This window comes from Patagioenas fasciata, chromosome 4 (genome assembly GCF_037038585.1).
Source record: "Patagioenas fasciata isolate bPatFas1 chromosome 4, bPatFas1.hap1, whole genome shotgun sequence".
Taxonomy (NCBI): Eukaryota; Metazoa; Chordata; class Aves; order Columbiformes; family Columbidae; genus Patagioenas; species Patagioenas fasciata.
The window spans coordinates 30,667,501-30,685,042 of record NC_092523.1 but is presented as its reverse complement, the minus strand read 5'-3'; the positions used below and the strand labels follow the sequence as shown (position 1 = coordinate 30,685,042).

General features: G+C 35.6%; 1 protein-coding gene across 1 annotated transcript in view; it reads left to right on the top strand.

The window, feature by feature from the left end:
• DLC1 (DLC1 Rho GTPase activating protein) overlaps positions 1–17,542 on the top strand; it is a 232,547-nt gene that overhangs the window by 57,812 nt on the left and 157,193 nt on the right. Inside the window, exons 3-4 of the mRNA XM_065836115.2 lie at positions 2,544–2,693; positions 5,269–5,409. Of these exons, the coding sequence (XP_065692187.2) occupies positions 2,544–2,693; positions 5,269–5,409 (291 nt within the window). The remainder of the gene's footprint in view (positions 1–2,543; positions 2,694–5,268; positions 5,410–17,542) is intronic.

Sequence of the window (17,542 nt, the reverse complement as noted above, 5' to 3'; positions counted from 1 at the left end):
GGCTAAAACTGTCTAAATATAAATTAATCTTACAATAATATTTATTTATTGTGTTGCATTGAATTTCCAACTCCAGATCAGTCTTTTTTACTTGTATGTTTTAAATTTTTGGTATAATGTTTAGGCTTTCATGTACACAATCTAATACTGCCTCAGCCAAACAGAAGGTGATTATTGTGTTATTCAGTAAATTGTGAAAATAGAAACTATAGTTAAAATGTTAAATATTCTTATGACAAGATTGAGGTCAACAGCTGTCAGAACCGCAAACCATTGCTAGGACTTCTGAGCAGAACAGCTGAATTCCATACTGATAATATTATTGTTTTCTGAAAGAGGTGTTTGCCTGAAAAGACAGCTTGTTGTGTCAAGGCTGAATATCACTTTGAGTAATATTTTGCCACCTCTTCATTTCAGCAGCTTCTCCTCCAGCATTCTCAATCTGCCACATGCAGAGCAAGTTTATAATTTTTTGGCAGGATAAGTCAAACAATTTGCTTGGGGAAAATTCCTCTTTTCTCTCTCTCTCTTCTTCTCCCTGGTCCTCCCCTTCTCCCAGCCCCCACCCCCTTAATGCAAAATACCTGCTATCTCTCTAGTCTGAAAAAAACAAACAAACAAAACAAACAAACTAAAAAACCTTACCAGTCACTACCACTCATTTTGTTGTGGTGTGACAATTAACTTTTGGGGTTTAAGTCAAGTGTTAATTTTAGGTTTATTAGGCATCCTAAATTTTAGGTTTCCAGTGCTATGTTTCCAAGCAAAACTAATAGAATTGAATACACAGTTAGGGGACTATATAGGAGGCTAGTTTTGGTAGCAGTGAACTGACTACAGTCTCACATGCCATGGCAAACACAGCCACATGCCACAAAGGAGGTCACGTGTCTTTTGTTAGCAGACCCTTATTTGCTCCACTGGGTTTTCTGCAATCATGCAGATTAGACAAAATAACTATTCTGACATTTGCAAACTTCAGATATCTATTTCACATCAGTTTAAATGAAGATTCATGGAGTTTCAGTGAGTCATTTGGGACATTGCATTTTCAGTTTGACAGAAAATGAAACTTTACCCATCTCACTGATTGCTGTGTTGTTTTGAGGTAATATTCTCTCAGGGTCATTCTAAACTCAGTTCAAGTTCGTCAGGAGGTCCTGTGAATTCATCAGCTTTTTCAGCAAATCAATCCAAAGTATCATGTTGTAATAAAAAATTAAATACACGTTTTTTCCTGGGCTTGGCCTTTGCTACGAATGTTGTTATTAACTCTGCTGTGGACTGACAGATCTGTATTTCTGCTTTTCTAAGATTTAGTTAACTAACCTTTGGTCATCTCTGTCTTCACATAAAGACCATGTAGACCATGTTTTATGTGACTATTTTATCAATACAGTTCCTTTAATTCTAGCAGGCATAATTAAATTCATGCTTTGCAGCATCTTTGAAGCAGCCTATAAAACGCTGCCAACAGAATCCCAGCTTCTTAGACAAGAGGCTGTGTAGCCTGAAAAAGAGTTTAATGACTATCAAAAAAAGACTGATTTGGGCATTTACGTTACCCTCTTCTTGGACACAGTGAAGTAATTATAACATCTCTGTTTCCATTTCTTGAGAAGAATTTATTAAAAATGTTCTTTTAATTGAGTTAATGGGATTTCTTGTTTTCTAGCTTCCTATTGTGAAAATCCAAACAGGAACCAGTGCGAGTTTTCATATTCCTAAATTTTGAGGCAGGCTAATTGGCTAACTTTTGCATTAACTCTGTATATAAGAGGGAAAGGAAGAAATTCCTTGAGAGCGTTATTTAGTCCATCTAACTGAAGATCTTGCTTTGAGTTGCTCTTTTGAGGATCTTCTTTGTCTCCATTTTCTACAAACAGAGTATAGTGGAATAAGCCGCATAAACTGGGTTTTTAAGGTTGTGATGTGAATTCCCCTTCTACTTCTGTCTTTCCAGGCAGAGGATCTGCAATACTGGGTTTACTATAATGTTGATGTATCTCGTGTATATCAGGAATTTCCAACTAAGACAGAACTCCCTGCCAAGAATCGACAAAACATCGTTACACTGAGTTCTGCGAGGAAAAGTAATTGTAGTTATCCTCAACTGGAAAACGGCTTCTTTGAACTTCTTTCCCATTTCAATCATACATTAACCTTCATCATTTGTATTTGTACAATCAGATTAATTATCTTGGGTTGAATGTTTGGAGGAACATTTAGAATTAGTAGCTCTTTAAAGAGCATGTGCATCCAGGAAATGGTAATGATGCACTTATACCAAATAATTGTTCTTTTTTAAAAAATGTAATTGCTTTAATGGATGTATATTAAATATTAATGTAAAATGTTTTCCCAGCAGTGAGTCAATGCTCAGTGAACTGATTACACAAAAAAGCATTTTTCCCAAAGAAGATATTTTTCTGACTATTATTCAATGTAATTTCATGTCAAATTAAGAAACAGAGCTTTCTTTAAGTTTATTCCTTCCAAGTAATGGCATTTTAGATTCAGCAATTGTGTGTTCTATTCCTTAGGAAATAACAGAAGATCGGGATCGATCACGACTGGATTCAATGGTGCTGTTAATTATGAAACTGGACCAGCTTGATCAGGATATTGAGAATGCTCTCAGTGCAGGCTCTTCTCCATCCAGCACCCCAACATACAAACGGAGGCATATACCTGTAAGCCAATTTGTTTATTCTTTCTTATTATTCTATGAAGAATCTGGTTTTACTTCACTTTTTTTTCTTTTTTTAATTTCAGGTCTCATATTCATCAGCTTTCAGAACTAAAGCTCTTTTTGTAAAGAATTTGTTCCATATTTTTTGTTTGCATATATGTATGTTTTGTAGGCAGTAATAGTAGCATCCAATGCTTCCTTTCGGCATCATTTCATAGAGAGCTTCAGAGCTCCCAGGTGAAGGAAAGGGATATCAACAAGACTCAGGAAATGTCTCACTCTCTATCTAATGTAGAGTCAGCACAGAGTCAGAATCACAGCAGTCTCAGAGCATATATATGCGTAATTTGACATTATATAGTTACAACTGAAAGTAAGTCTGAGCTACAGGGGTTTTTTTCTGCTATGAGAGGGTCCATGAAATATTTGGCAGAGATACACTTATGAAATCCTCTGTCATTCAAAATAAGATTCTAGGCAGAACTTTAATTATTTACATTTCTTTAGTTAATTTATTTATTTAAATTAGATAATTCCTTGCTGAGAGTAGTCTGAAGACTAGACAGCTCACAAGCGTGATTGATGAGATTTTGTTCCTGAAAAATGTTTACGCATGTACCTGTGAAGAAGATGAAATGACTGACCGAAGGTATTCTCATGAAGGTGTCCTCCTAATTTCACCCAGATGTGCTGCAGCTGTTTTTCGATTTATAAAACCTGAGAAATACTGACCCAAGATCCCTAGGCTAACATTCAGGTCATTTGCTTTTGTTAGTGGTATTTTCTTTTAGATAATGAGGGGATTTTCCTGTTAAAGACAGGCTTTACTATTGCTATAGGTGAGAAAAGCCGTATTTAGGTTCTGTGAGTTTGGTCAGCTGAAGATTATATATGTCATTTTTAAAGGACATAACATAATTACACTTTTAGTAGTTAAACATCTTCCCCCTGGACACCAATGTTCTCACAGCATCTCCTTGAGCACTGTTGGGAGAAGAAAGCTGAAATACAAGGTTAACATTTGTTCTCTATATCTCGCCTGCCAATGACAGCCAGCATTTGCCTAATTTCTTAGAGCAATAAAGGGAGTTGGGGCAATCTGTGTAAGTAAGCCTGCATGACAATTAGAGGTGGTACCTGTTTCTATGCTGCAAAGCAGCCCTCCAGAAAGACATTTTGTATCAAACATGGTATATATGTTATTTATATACACTGAATTTTCTAGGGATTTTTGAGCCTTTGGGTTTATGAATCAGAAGATCAAAAGATTTGGTTTTTGAGACACTTGCGCATTGTGTTCAGCCTCATTGATTTTATAGTAACAAAGCCTTTGCATGCGATAAAAAAAACGGGTAATAGGGCAGGGAACATGGTTCTTCAGTGTGGCAGCATGGCTCTGCTGAGCAGGAATGTCTAATAGCAGCTTTACACAAGGTGACTTCTACAGAGGCATTTCCATTACTCTGTTGCATTCCCAAAGCTTCACCTTGCAGACTGGCAGGAGATGTCCGGCTGAAATGCAGGGTCCTACCTAAAGTGCAGCTTTGTCTTTATTTTCTTAACCCTTTTCAGAAAACAGCAGGCTTGTGTACTTGGTGTAGAGGCACCTGTAAAATTGGCAGCTTCAATTTAGCAGAACAGAGATTTAGCTGAAATTAATGAATCAAAGGGTTACCATTTCTCTCCAGTTCAGAAGCAGAACCCCTGAGATGCCTTTGCCGCATATTTCACCTATTCTAGGACCTTGGTATGAGGAAACTTAGGCTTTGTCTGCACGGAGTTGGCTGGGGTTAATAGTTCAGGCTTTTTCTGTGTTCTGTGTAGCCGTATTCACACAGGCTGCATCTCGGCTAATAAACCTGACAGTATATGGCTGGTTCTACACATAGCCAGCTCTTTGCCAGACATGTGTCACAATTTATCTTGCAAGCAGTATAATCCCCTGCCCACACTCTATGCAGTAAATCAGACGTGCAATATTTTTACTTCCTCAAAAATAAATCATACTATGTTTCTTCTTTTTGTTCTAAAAAAAAAAAAAAAGGAATGTAATTAGTGTCATTAAAAGTAAGGGCATTTTAACCAGAAATAGCTTTTGGCTTATAAGTGTCTGCGATTCCAAAAAAACTAGGGAGCTGTACCTCTGAATTGTATAAACTGCTGGATGGTGATGTCATTTCAGCTGTATAATGCTTTACAGATGTTCACTGAGCTCCCAACACTGTCTGAGACAGAAGGTGGGAGCACACAGGAAATACTGAACATCAGAGAAAAATGTCAGACTTCTGCAGCCCCTAGCTGATTTTTCTTACCTTGCATTCTAACATTTAGGGGAATTATAGCTTTGATGTTAGCACTGATTTATAATTTCAGAACAGCAGCTAATACAAACCACCACATTGAAAAGTACAGCAAGCAGATGTGTAAGTAATGGAAAGAATAAGGAGAATTACTCATATATAGAATTATGCTTATATATGTGAGTAAGCCTACATAAATATTCTATTATTTAGAAAAACTAGATTTTTATTTCATATTAGTGTTTACTAAAGAGACTTGCAACACTTTTTTTACAGGATATTGAATCTGGTTCTGAAAGTGGAGTGGATGTTGCTTCAGTAAATCATTCGCAAACAAACTCGTCTTCTAACATCCATGCTCCTGACACAGCATCTCCCTGCTCGATAGTCAGCTCTGGAGCTAAACCAAAGGCTGGGGTGAGTAAGAAGATTATGTTTTCTTAACATCATTCATGATATCAGGTTGGAAGTGAAATAAAGATATTTTATGCTATTCACTATATAGATTGCATGCAGTGCATGTGTGACACTGAAAAAAAAGAAAGACTAATCATACAGGTTGTGTCAAGGTGCCATCTGAGTGGCAAACAATCCTAGAAGTTTCAAATTTAGAAACACAAATCAGCTGATGATTATAACAAGCTGAGTTTTTATGTAAGAAAATAAATTAGTGGTGCTACTCCATTTTACTTTGGAAGATAAGGTCTCCTGAAGTAGTATCACTTGGAAAATTTTCCAAGTCTCATGGAAGATGCAGCCAGAGAAAAAGATGGTTGAATCATGTAGCCTGATTTATGATGCCCAGACCAAATCACCCTATTCTTCTTGAGAGGCTAAGCTGTTGTGTTCTGCAAGCAGATGTATTACCCTACTGAAGGAGAATATTATTCTAATGCCAAATTTCACAAGTGGTTGCACACGCTGGGGCTCAGAGAGAAGCGTTTGAGTGGGCAGACACTTCCCTGTGTGTCAGTGCACACAAGATGATGAGGAAGGGCAGGTCTGAGAGCTCAGAGATGGGAAGCAGCTCCTGTCAAGCTGTTAGAAAAGTGTTCAGAGTAGTATACCTGAACGAAGTTTTCCTTTCAGGCAAGTCCTCCAGGCTCCTTTTCCACCATTACAGTGAAATGCTTGAAAGCAGCTAGTGGGGCTGCTTGTACATACTCTTTCTGTATGTGTCTGGTGCATGTTACTATACTTGATGCCACTAACTTTTGGGACACTGAATTCTCAAGCAGTCTGCTATATAGTTTACTCCTTAAACTGAAGCTCTCATCCTTCTGTATCCATTCATAGATACATATACCTATCAGAACTATGGTCCTTTCTTCCGTTATTGTCCATCTACTGAAGAACCCTTCTTCATATTGCTTCAGCCACCAGCACGTGCAGAAAAACTTGGATGTCCTAGAAACCCCTGACATACTTTGTTTGCTCTGGCACTTACTGTTTCCACTCCCTCATTAAGGAGATAAATCTAGACTCTTCTAAACTTTGCCTAGGCTGAAAAGTTTTAGCATAACTCCTGCTTCATCTGTTCATGAATTCAACCGCTGCTGCTAACTGAACCAGCAGAAAATCTGGGATAAAATATTAAAATACAAACTGCTGTTAGTATAAATATATATGTTTATAACAAGTTTATAAAATTAAAATAGAGACCAACTGTCACTTACTGCACTGCAATAATAGTAAGTTAACTAATGCCTTCAATTGAGGCCGTAACAAAAGTTCTAATAAACATTTACATTTAGGATTGTTCACTTGTACAAAAATAAATTCACTAGTAATTTGTCATCAGTGCATAACTATAGCAAATAGAGAGCTCTGCACTCTGTCATTGTGTACAATGCAGCACAAATTCTCAAATAAGTACATATGTTATGCCAGAAGATGATGTTCCATTTTATGAGATCCTGAGAAGAGCACAGACACTCTCTAAGGTATTAAACATCCCTTTTAATTTGGTATTTTTCTACTACTATTTGGGGAACTCTTAACACCTAGCTTTGCAGAAGCATGGGTCAGTTCCTTTGGAGTTAGATATTGTGTGTTAATTCACTTTTAATAAGTATCTATTTGACCTTTGCTGTGAGGAGTATCTCATGCTGAACATATCTGCAAATATTGCTTTCTGATATAGTTTATAGATTATTTAAATTATTTTGGAGACTTTTGGGGGTTTTTTGGTTGTTGTTTTGGTTTGTTTGTTTGTTTTTATTTTGTAGAATAACTGTGAATATTCAAAAAATCTCTGTTGGTGTGTGGGTTGCACAATCCAAAGTCACTCTTTGTTAACTTTTTTGATAAATGAAGCTAAATTTCCTCCAAATTCAACTCCCTTTCCTAAAGTTTTGCATGCTGCAACTCATCACACTCTGTACTGGAAGTCGTGCATGGGCTCTTTTTAGTAAGTAGGTTCAGATGAGGACCATATTTCAATTTTTATCATAGTAGATTTGATAAGTACAAAAATATCGATCATATTTTGCTCAAGTATAGTTCTCCTGCAAACTGGGAAAACCAAGATCCTCTCAGATATGTTCTATTCCTTTTGGCTTTGGGCTTTCAGATTGCTTTGACTGTGTACCCTTCTGATCCACAAACTGAGTGGTAATGTGTGCTGTGGCTTCAACTGTTCGAAACTTTAACTGTCTCCCTACCTGCACTCGAACTTTACTTGAAAGCATAAGTTTTCTTGGAAGACGGTAAGAGAAGATAATCCTTCACTCTTACCCTTGTGTATCTCTAGCCCTGTTGTTCATCTAGTCTGCATGGTTAGATAGTGTGCTGCTGGGTGCTTCACTGTCATCCTGTACTAGTAGAAAAGAAATTCCCATATTTGTCTTGTCATGTTCAGCATTGGGAACTATTCAGGATGAATTTTTACATGGGTATATTGAATGACATGTCCTTGAACCACTGCCCAGAACAGACATCAGGGATGTCTCTGTACAGATGATTTCCTTGTAGAGATCAACTACCTGTAAGGGAGACTGTTGAGACTGTTGTCATAGTCCTTTTTTTTTGTCTTCCTTTTTTTTCTTCCATCAGAGTAGCTGTTGTAGGAATATTTTATTCTGCACTGGAAACTCAGCAAGCTGCCTTTTAATGGTAATGGACTGTTTCAAACATTTTACTTCCTTTTGATGTTTGCAACTGCAGATGTTCAAGGATTCCAGATGCTTATTCTCTAAGAACAACTTATTTTGTTCTGTTTATTAATAATATTTAGGCAAGAGTACAACTGCAATTAGTTAAATTATGGAATGATATGCGGAATTTTTAAACAAACTATAGCAAACTGTTGACTGTGTCAAAAGCAGACTGTACAATTAAAATACAACATCTTGTGCAGGCTCGAGAGGTAGGGAAAATAAGGCAGGGAGATACGGCTTCAAATCTAATCACTTATAAAGAACTCGCAAAAGATTAACTACACAAGATCTTATCTTACAGATTGGAAACTTATGTATAGACCAGCTAAGTCCATTCAAGTTAATTCAGCTTCATATGGATTTAAAATGTCTAAAAATATCAAAATATGTTGACATATCCCCAAGCAGAATTTGATTTGATAATCCTTGTGGAAATTATTCACTCATTGGTTTATGGAAAACTAGGACATTTTAAGTTTCCATGGACATATTTTTTGAAATGTTAAACATGCTTTTCATTAGCTGAGGTATTCAGATTTGTATTTTAAATTTAATATCAATTATAATTTTATTTCTACATTGATAGTAGATATTATTTTAAAGAAAATTTAGGGGGTTATTTACATACACAAGTTACTTAACATTTCATAAGAATTGTCTTATGGATAGTCAAATCTATTCTTGTCAGTGTGAATACACATGTAGAGTAAACGTATGTAAGTGTACGCATGTGTGCATACGCACACAGAGTATCCCTTTACTGAATATTTGCATGACAAGGAAGAACAAGATTCTCCCCAAAGCATCATAGAGATTTATTTCTATAAAAAGGTTTTTCTATGATTCTGCAGGGTGCATCATAAAAGCCTCTGACATGCAGATGTAAGTGGTACTTTGGGTACATGAGAAGTATACAGTTTAATAATCCTCACCCTAAATGTAGGAATCTGCCACCATTATTTTTCATGGTCATAATATGATCCATAGAGTAATGAGTTCACACTATAACAACTAGCTCAAAATGAACTTTTTTGGCAAGTTGCACGAATAGATAATCCTTGTACCTGTTCAATCATGTGAATCCTTATTTCACATTTCACACATAATTTAGTATTGGATAGTAAGAAATGGTTTTGGCATCTTTATTTATGTTTACAGAATAAAGAATGTTAATGTTTCTAGAATTATCACATCTCTGTGTTCTGGGGTTTTATTCAGTCTTCAATATAGGTTTTTTTTTTTTTTAATATTAACACTCAAATATATACACTTGGCAAGCATTAATCACATGGGAGTTGAAATCAGCTTAAAAAAATACGAAATCAACAGGCTTTTGCCCCGATGGTCATGAGAAACACTTGAAATGAGAGTCTCTGGTCTGGATTTGGAAAGCAAAGAATGTAAATATCTTATATGTCGTTGCCTTCTACAAACTAGTGCCACACATCTGGACACATAACTTTGTTCAACAATAAAGACCAGAAATGATTTATTTTTATATTTGGCTTGATTTTTGTAAAAACAATATGTAGCTATAGAATTTAAAAAGTATTTTAATAACAAAAGATAAGTTACAATAGTCTTCTCCAGCATGCAGTTAAAAGCTAGCTAGTTAAGGAAAGCTGGAATCAATTATCTTTGCCTTTTTTTTTCCATAAATACAAAAAATTGGCTAAAGGACAACAGGAACTAAGACCGAAAAAATTGTGGCCAAATTTTTGTCCTTGAACATCTGCTCTGCAAAGGCTACCTATTTTCTGTTCAGGTGAAAAAAAGAATTAAAAAAAAAAAAACAGCTGTGATTATTTTCTGCTGCTTTTCTTGGCAGTGCTATCCCTCTTGTTTCAACAGTGTCCAACTTAGCCCTAATCATGCTGTGCAGATGTAATCAGAAATCTATTATCACCAGAATAGCTGGTATCTGGAAGATTGGTTTTCTGATTAGCTGTAATGACTCATTTGAAATGCATTCATTTCTCAGAGTGATTTTAGGCACGAGTTATGCCTGCAAGTACAAAATAACCCAGTTTTGCTACACACTAGAATGGGATTCAGGTGCAGCTACTCATTTCAGTGAAGCCCTGGATGAGCTCAGGTGTCCACTTTCACAAATTAGGTTACTTGGGTCAGGACAAAAGCGTGTTTTATTTAGATGACAGTTTTTCAAACTGTTAATTTGTATGTGCTAAAATAGTTTAGCCTTTTGCATGTGCTTTTGACTCATATTATATTTTAAAATTTCAGCTGTTTAGAGAAGGCCAAATAATTCAGTGAAGAATAATATGTAAAGTTGTAGATCAAGAAATAGAGTTCAAGTTTCCTGCTACTTTATTACATTGTTTTTTCAACTTAAGAAATGAAGATAAAATTTATGGTAAGTATAAGGAGTCCATGATTTCAGAATTAAATATTCATAAATAATTATCAGGGCAGCAACTGTTTGAAATCTTCACATTTCCCATTGCTTTATGTTTTATAGTAAATTCAATGAACTGTGAGCTGTGCAAACATACACACAATATGTAAATGAATTTCTGCAGACAATTTTTTCATATGCCATTGAAAGGTGATAGATTTTGGTCTCAATGATTCATACTTTTATTTCATATTTACCTATTTATTAAAGTCCTTATATCACTTTTCTAATTTTTGCTGTGGTCAGGGACAGTCTCTCTCTCTCTCTGTTCTTCTGTATTGATTCCTGAGTGACCAAAGTGTATGCACAGATTGCCATAAAAGGTTTGTCATTTGATATAGCTGCAGTATGACCCAGAAAACACATGTATTAGGCTGTCCACTTTTGTTTCCACACTCAGTCCCAGGACAGCATTGGGAATCTAAATAAATATTCAGCTTGTGAAGTGCTAAGCATGAAGACATCAAGTTGTACGTCTACATTTCTGTCTCTTCTTGAAAATTGTTTATAGCAGCTACGCTTATATATGGACTTTTTCTCATGTTTTCCTTTCTGTAGAGATGCTGATACTGTCTTCTACACTGTACCCGTCTGGTTATGTGTGATAAATATTTTTAAAAACAGGAGCAAAGTTTTACTTCTTCAGCAGTAACATTGCTAATTTTACGATTTCTGATGTTAAGTACATTTTTTTCACTGTATGCTGCCATCTGCTGCCTCACTCTTGTAAATGAAGGGCAGTGGACAGGAAAGAGCAGGCACTTAGACCACGTCTGGCAGTTGTGCCGATTAAAACATTTCATAATGTAAGAGGCAGACTTTTCATCTTTACCAAAAGAAAAGGAGAAAAAAAAAACTTTTCGTCTTGTACAAATACATTCCAAATATCTATAAGATGTGATTGACTAAAGGGTGACATTTTTCTGTGTATATTAAGTTTTAATGGAAATTATAGTGGATGGGGATACATTTTATAAATGTTAAAAAACTTTCACTTAGTCCTAAAAAGAATTGATTTTACAATAATGGAGGAAAAAATCAGCTCTTAATGGATTTAAGATATTTGGAAGATTTTTAGATTAATCCCTTGAACTGTAAGTTTCGTATTGGGAATTCCTCATTTCAAATTCAGACATGGAATAATTTATTTGTACATTAAGTGCTGGTATTCATAAAAATCATTACACATTTTCAGGCAACTACATAATTACTGACAAAACATAACATCACAACTGCATGTGTACCACCTTAGAAGGCATGTGGGTTTGACAACATGAAGTCATTTTTATTAGCATGCTATGGTTCCTCTTGGGATGTTGCTTGTTGGTTCAAGTGGACCCAACTGGGAGGAAAAAGTACTGAATGTTGCACAGCCTTCCTGCAAGATAGTCTCTGTTTGTTTTGTGAAATCCAGAATGGTTTTAATTTTTCTCATTTTATTCAAGTCTCTTGTGTTTCAGACTAGAAAACTACTTCTCTGTAAGTAAAAATCACATTAAGCTAATAATCACACCTGAAAGTTGCCAATATTCAAGTAGTTCAGTAGAAAAGTGTGAGCAAGGGTTTATTTATATTTAAAGGTATCATGTTTAAATCTTTTACACTCTAGTGAGTTATGGTTATGGCTGCCTTTAACAGGCTAAGAAGTTATAATTCTCCAGGGTCAGCTCAGACGTGTGAATGTATTTCGCATGTTTTCTGCACGAGCTAAAAAAATGCGAAGGGAGTTATCATTTCTGGTTGCTTACAAGAATGTTATTGTAGGGAATCTAAAATCTGCAGTCTATGCAAGACAATCTCAAACCCTTCAGAAAGGAGGGACAACTCATCCTTTGCACTACTAAATCTTCATTGCAAGTCAGATTCACTGATATTTGGAAGCAAATCTGTTGTGTTCTTGTGTATCAGCATTGCATTTATTAGCACTGCCATATCTATGTTTACAAATGGGAATTATAATCTGTAACTGGAGGAATTTTATTGTGTTGTTCTCAGGACCAATATCCTTCTATGTAGCTTAAATGTAAATACTCAAGGCTTAATAGCAGGAAATCATGTATGTTGTTGTTAAATGATCACAAGCAGATGTAGAAAAAGAGGGCATTCCAGGTTCTGTAAGAATAAATCATTTGAACATCAATCATATGAATCATATGAAGTCATACAATTTAAAATTTCAGCCTTAGCTAAATTCGTTTCTTTAAATTTAATTCTGCAATCAGTTAAATGAGTTTTCTTACATGAGTGAATCTATTTAAATCAACAAGACTGAATGTCAGAATTGTCACATGCATAAGTATGTGGATATGTTTTTTTGCAGAATTAAGACCTTATGTAAGAGTCAAAAGATGCAATGATCATGATGAATTACCACAGGGAGTCAGAATGCTTCTTCCCAGTGTGATATGCCTGTTATCTTAAAAAATACATACAAAAAAGCCCATAAGTGACCTTTCCCAAGCATCAGGCAGTTTCCCTCACGTTGTACTATGACTATATTCAAAAAGCTGACTCATAATCCATTGATTCTTAAGTAATGGTTATGTAGATACACCACAGGGCAGCCAGAGTTTGCATTCAGGCTCATGATGTAAATGAGAGTCATCATATGTCCTCAGTTCCAAATGAAGGTATGATGCCTAGAAGAACTGTTTGTGTCCCATCTTACAAAAGTCAAGAGACTCAGTTCTATTCATCAATTATTTGACTGCCACAAAGTACCAGTAAAATAATACTGTGACTTCAGTCCTGCCAAGTACCACAGAATAAAAAATGTGTCAAGCTTCTGCATAAATATGATGGTAGACTGAATTTCAGATAATAAGTTGTTTGCAATACAGGAATATCATAAGAGCTAGAACGTGAAATGCAAGAGTTCAGGCTGATATTCTAAAATATTGTGAAATGGGGAGGAGGGGCAAAGCCATTTTCAATTTAGTTTATAAATAGACATGCTATAGAAAAACATACAAGTAATAAAGAATAAATTACTTAGAAGATTTCTTTTGGATTTTAGTACGTTTTTGAAACTGATAACTGCTGGCTAAAAAAAACCCCACTCCATCAACTTATGTTTCCACCTCTCACTTATGGCTGTGCATCCCAAGTTAGTCTAGAGAACAATAGAGGCTCATTCTACAAATGGGTAGACATAGTAAAAAAAATGCATATGTTTTGATGCAAAATTAAATAAATAACATGGCTTAAGTATTGCAAAAGGCATATATGACCAAAGATCCATATTCTGAATAACATAGTTAAATTCTTGCTATTTAAAAACTGGTATTAATGAAGACTCGTGATAGATCACCGATTCAGGTTTTGGAGGAATACCAACTGTTTCATATAATAACTAACAAAAAAATTGGTATGCATAAACAAATCAATTTTGATGAGTTGTTAGTCTATTTTTAAGTCAATATTTAGAAATGACACCTTGTGACTTTGATAACCAGATGCTCTGACTGAAAAAATAGGTTTAAGTCAATATTTATAAGTTGCCTATTGACTAGCATGTTGTTCCCAAGTTGCTGTTTATTTTGCTAAAGGAAAGCAATATGCAGACATCAATTTGCAAGTGATTATTACTGAGGAAAATAAGTTGTTTTATCTGTTGTCCATGGATAAAATAATCTGTTTAATTATCTGTACTCCTTTCAATGTAATAGAGGCCTCACATGATGTCATGCTTACTGCCAGAGGCCTTGTCTTCCTCCAGTGGTTTGTGGATATGCACATACTCTCTCATTTGCTAGCATCTTTCAGGTGAAAATTATACATATTACTTATTTCTTCTAAAAGCTGTTTGTAACCATTAGGTTAAAGGGTTAACCTAAATCCTATGGTGATGGAAATAGTGAGTGGACGTTGTCAGTGTGAATAATTAATGCAGAAATGGGAGGTCTTCTGCAGAAGAGTTGAAATTCACTCAGTATAAGATAAAGAGCCTAAAGACATTTCAAGATACAGCAAATAGCAAATTTTAGATGGGCTTACATTGACACTATGTTGAATACTCCATTTTATCAATCATAGGCTGATTGAGCAGACTAGCAGTGTTGAGGACAGGGATCCAGCCTGCTCTATTAGACATAAACTCATGAAGGAAGCAAACAAAATTACACCTTGTGTAAACTTCAGTGTATTTACACTTCAAAAAACAATGTTAAAGCTTATCTATATTTAATTTTCTTCATAAGTAAATCTTTCTCTCATATGAAATCAGTAGGAGAAGGCTCAGTTTATCTAGCCATTTAGAAATGGTAGGTTTGATAGAATGACAGGATATCAATGTCTTTTTCAACTTAAACAACTCTGATAAGAAGCTGGTTGAGTCTGAATTGACTGGTTGAGCTTTCTGGGCTTTGCTTTCCATGGTCAGATGTTCTGAATGTCAGACACTACATGAAATGTTCCCATGTGTTCTCCAATTGTATTGCCTGATGAGTGCAAGTCTCTCTTTTGCACTATTCCATATAGACCGAATCAAATCCTAACCAAGTTTCCCTTTTTAAGTTACTTAAATATGTTTAATTATATTTCAGTATGAAATTTTAACTCTTCTTCCACACTCATCAAGAAAAGCTTACATTACATTCATAGCATGTTTTTTTTAAAAAAATATATTATCTGTCAGCATGTAATCCATATAGTGCATCTCTAAATTGAGGAACTCACATCCCATAATCCAGCTCAGAATTGTGTTTGCGCACATGAGCAAAGATGGGCAAAATTTTTAAATCACTGTCAGTTAGAAGCCTATGAATGGAAAATTGCTGAAAAATATGTCAACTCATTCTTAGTGTCAACAACGTACAGAATTTATTTCCCTCGAAGCAAAACCAAGTTCTCTAAGCAGTTTTATTTATGGAATTATTTGTTGTTTAAATTGCTACAATGCGGAGGTGTATACACCTAAACAGGGTTACATTAATTCTGGTGTGAGCCAACATTTGCAAAAGAGATCACTGAAGGAGATGATGATTGGTAGAGATGAGGTACATAGGGAGTAATCACTTACTACTTCTTACAAACAAAAGGAAATCTTCTTTAAAGGTTATATCTGTGGAGCTTATTGATATTTTGGAAGACAAAAGTAAATTTGTCTCAAAAAGCACTTGGACATTTGTTGGGGGAAGGTATATAATCCATCAAAACAGCAGATAGAAGCTTCTGCTCATTATCGTTACAATCTTAATGTCAGCCATGTGACAAAATCCCAATGCAGGAGTTGCATTTGACTCAAGAGCCACAGTTTGCTGGCCTCTTCTGTTGGGCCTGTTGTTTGCAGTAAGTGCATGGCATATTGCTGCCATTGAGATTACCATGTTTTTATACACATCCTCTAATCTACTGCAGGTCTTGGGGAGAGAAAAATAGTCTAGATTGATTCAATATAACCACAGACATGCTCTGAACAAGAGACAGCTGAACATGGAAGCCCTTACATGGGCTTTTTCTCTTATATGGAAGATATTTCTCATGCACAGAGTTTTATCTCAATATAACTTTTCCTAGTGACACACGCCTTCTCTGTTTCGTGCCTGATAGAGCATTTTAAAGCAAGTCATAAATGCCAAACATTACTGGGAAACTCTGTTGAAAAGAAGGAATCTCAAATCTCCTCTTAAAACTATACTGACATGTATTGCATCAGTTATTACATCTGTACATCTCACCATTTTTAGAATTCTGTTTCTTGGAAAGGAAATAATTGGAAGATATGGTGTGAGATAAATTTCACTGCATGCAGAAGACTAACGTAAGGATTTTTAATGATCTAAGTCCTTAAAATAGTGTTGAAGAGCATTTTACTGTGTTGAAATGAGCAGAATACATTTTCTGTAAAACCCTTTAGTAAACATAATGGAAACAGAAATATTCATGGGTTTCTGACTGTTTCCATCCTGTTCAGTAATAACAACATATCTCCAAATCTCCAGAACAAAGGAAAAGAGAGTTCCAGAAAAGGTCAGTAGGTCCCCTTGTTGGACAGTATGAAGGAGTGGAAAGAAAGAGAGTTGCTTGGAGACTTGCTACAGAAAGCTAGGTTGCATATTTTCTGAGAACTGCGGCTAAGGGATTTAATGTTGTGAAAAAGCTTTTTGCCAGTAGACCAATAGGTGACAAAATGCTGCCACCCTATTCAGTCCAACAGTGTTGCACAAGACTTTCAGCTAGAATAAACCGTTGTTAGATGCTGAATTGTTGGTTAACTTGTAATTTGCCAAGGGCAACTTCAGCTTTGGTTTTGGATAGGTCTATGAAGAAATCCATTGTTTCTCTATCAGACTGTGAGTGCCTATTACATCTTACTAGGAATTAGATCACGGGGAGAGCAGCAGTCAAACTAAATAGCACAGACTGAATATCATCTTATGGACTGAGAGCCACAACACCCTTACCTTATTCCTCAGCAATTCAAGAGAAGGGAAAGCTCAGAGTAATTTGAAGACAGAGAAAATAATGTCATCTCAGGAGTTCATTTGTAAGGTAGTGCTGGTTTAGGGGCGCAGTTGTGTTCTAGGCAATACTGCTTTTTTTCCTCCTCTTTTGCATTACATTCAAATAAGGAGGGGATCACCCAGCTCTCCTGTGCTGGTGTTGTCATGCAGAGCAGGTGAGATGCACTATGATTGCAGGTGTAGCAGTTACGTTTGAGTTGCTTAAAAACCACAAACACACCTACTGCTTTGTGCATCCACTGTGCTAATCTCCAAAGTAATGATAACTACTAGTGGCTATTTAAACTGATATCAAAAATGGTGTCCTGACAAGATTGGAATCGTTCTATTTATTATAGTGTTACTTACTGTAAAACTGTTTTCCACTGATCTCATATTACTCATATTAAAAAGTTTGGTGCTTGATGGGACTTTGGCCTATATTGAGATGTCATAAAATTTGAATGCATTGTGGCTGAATTGTTCATATAAAAACAGGAAAGAAGATAATGATTTTGAAAAGATGCTTTACT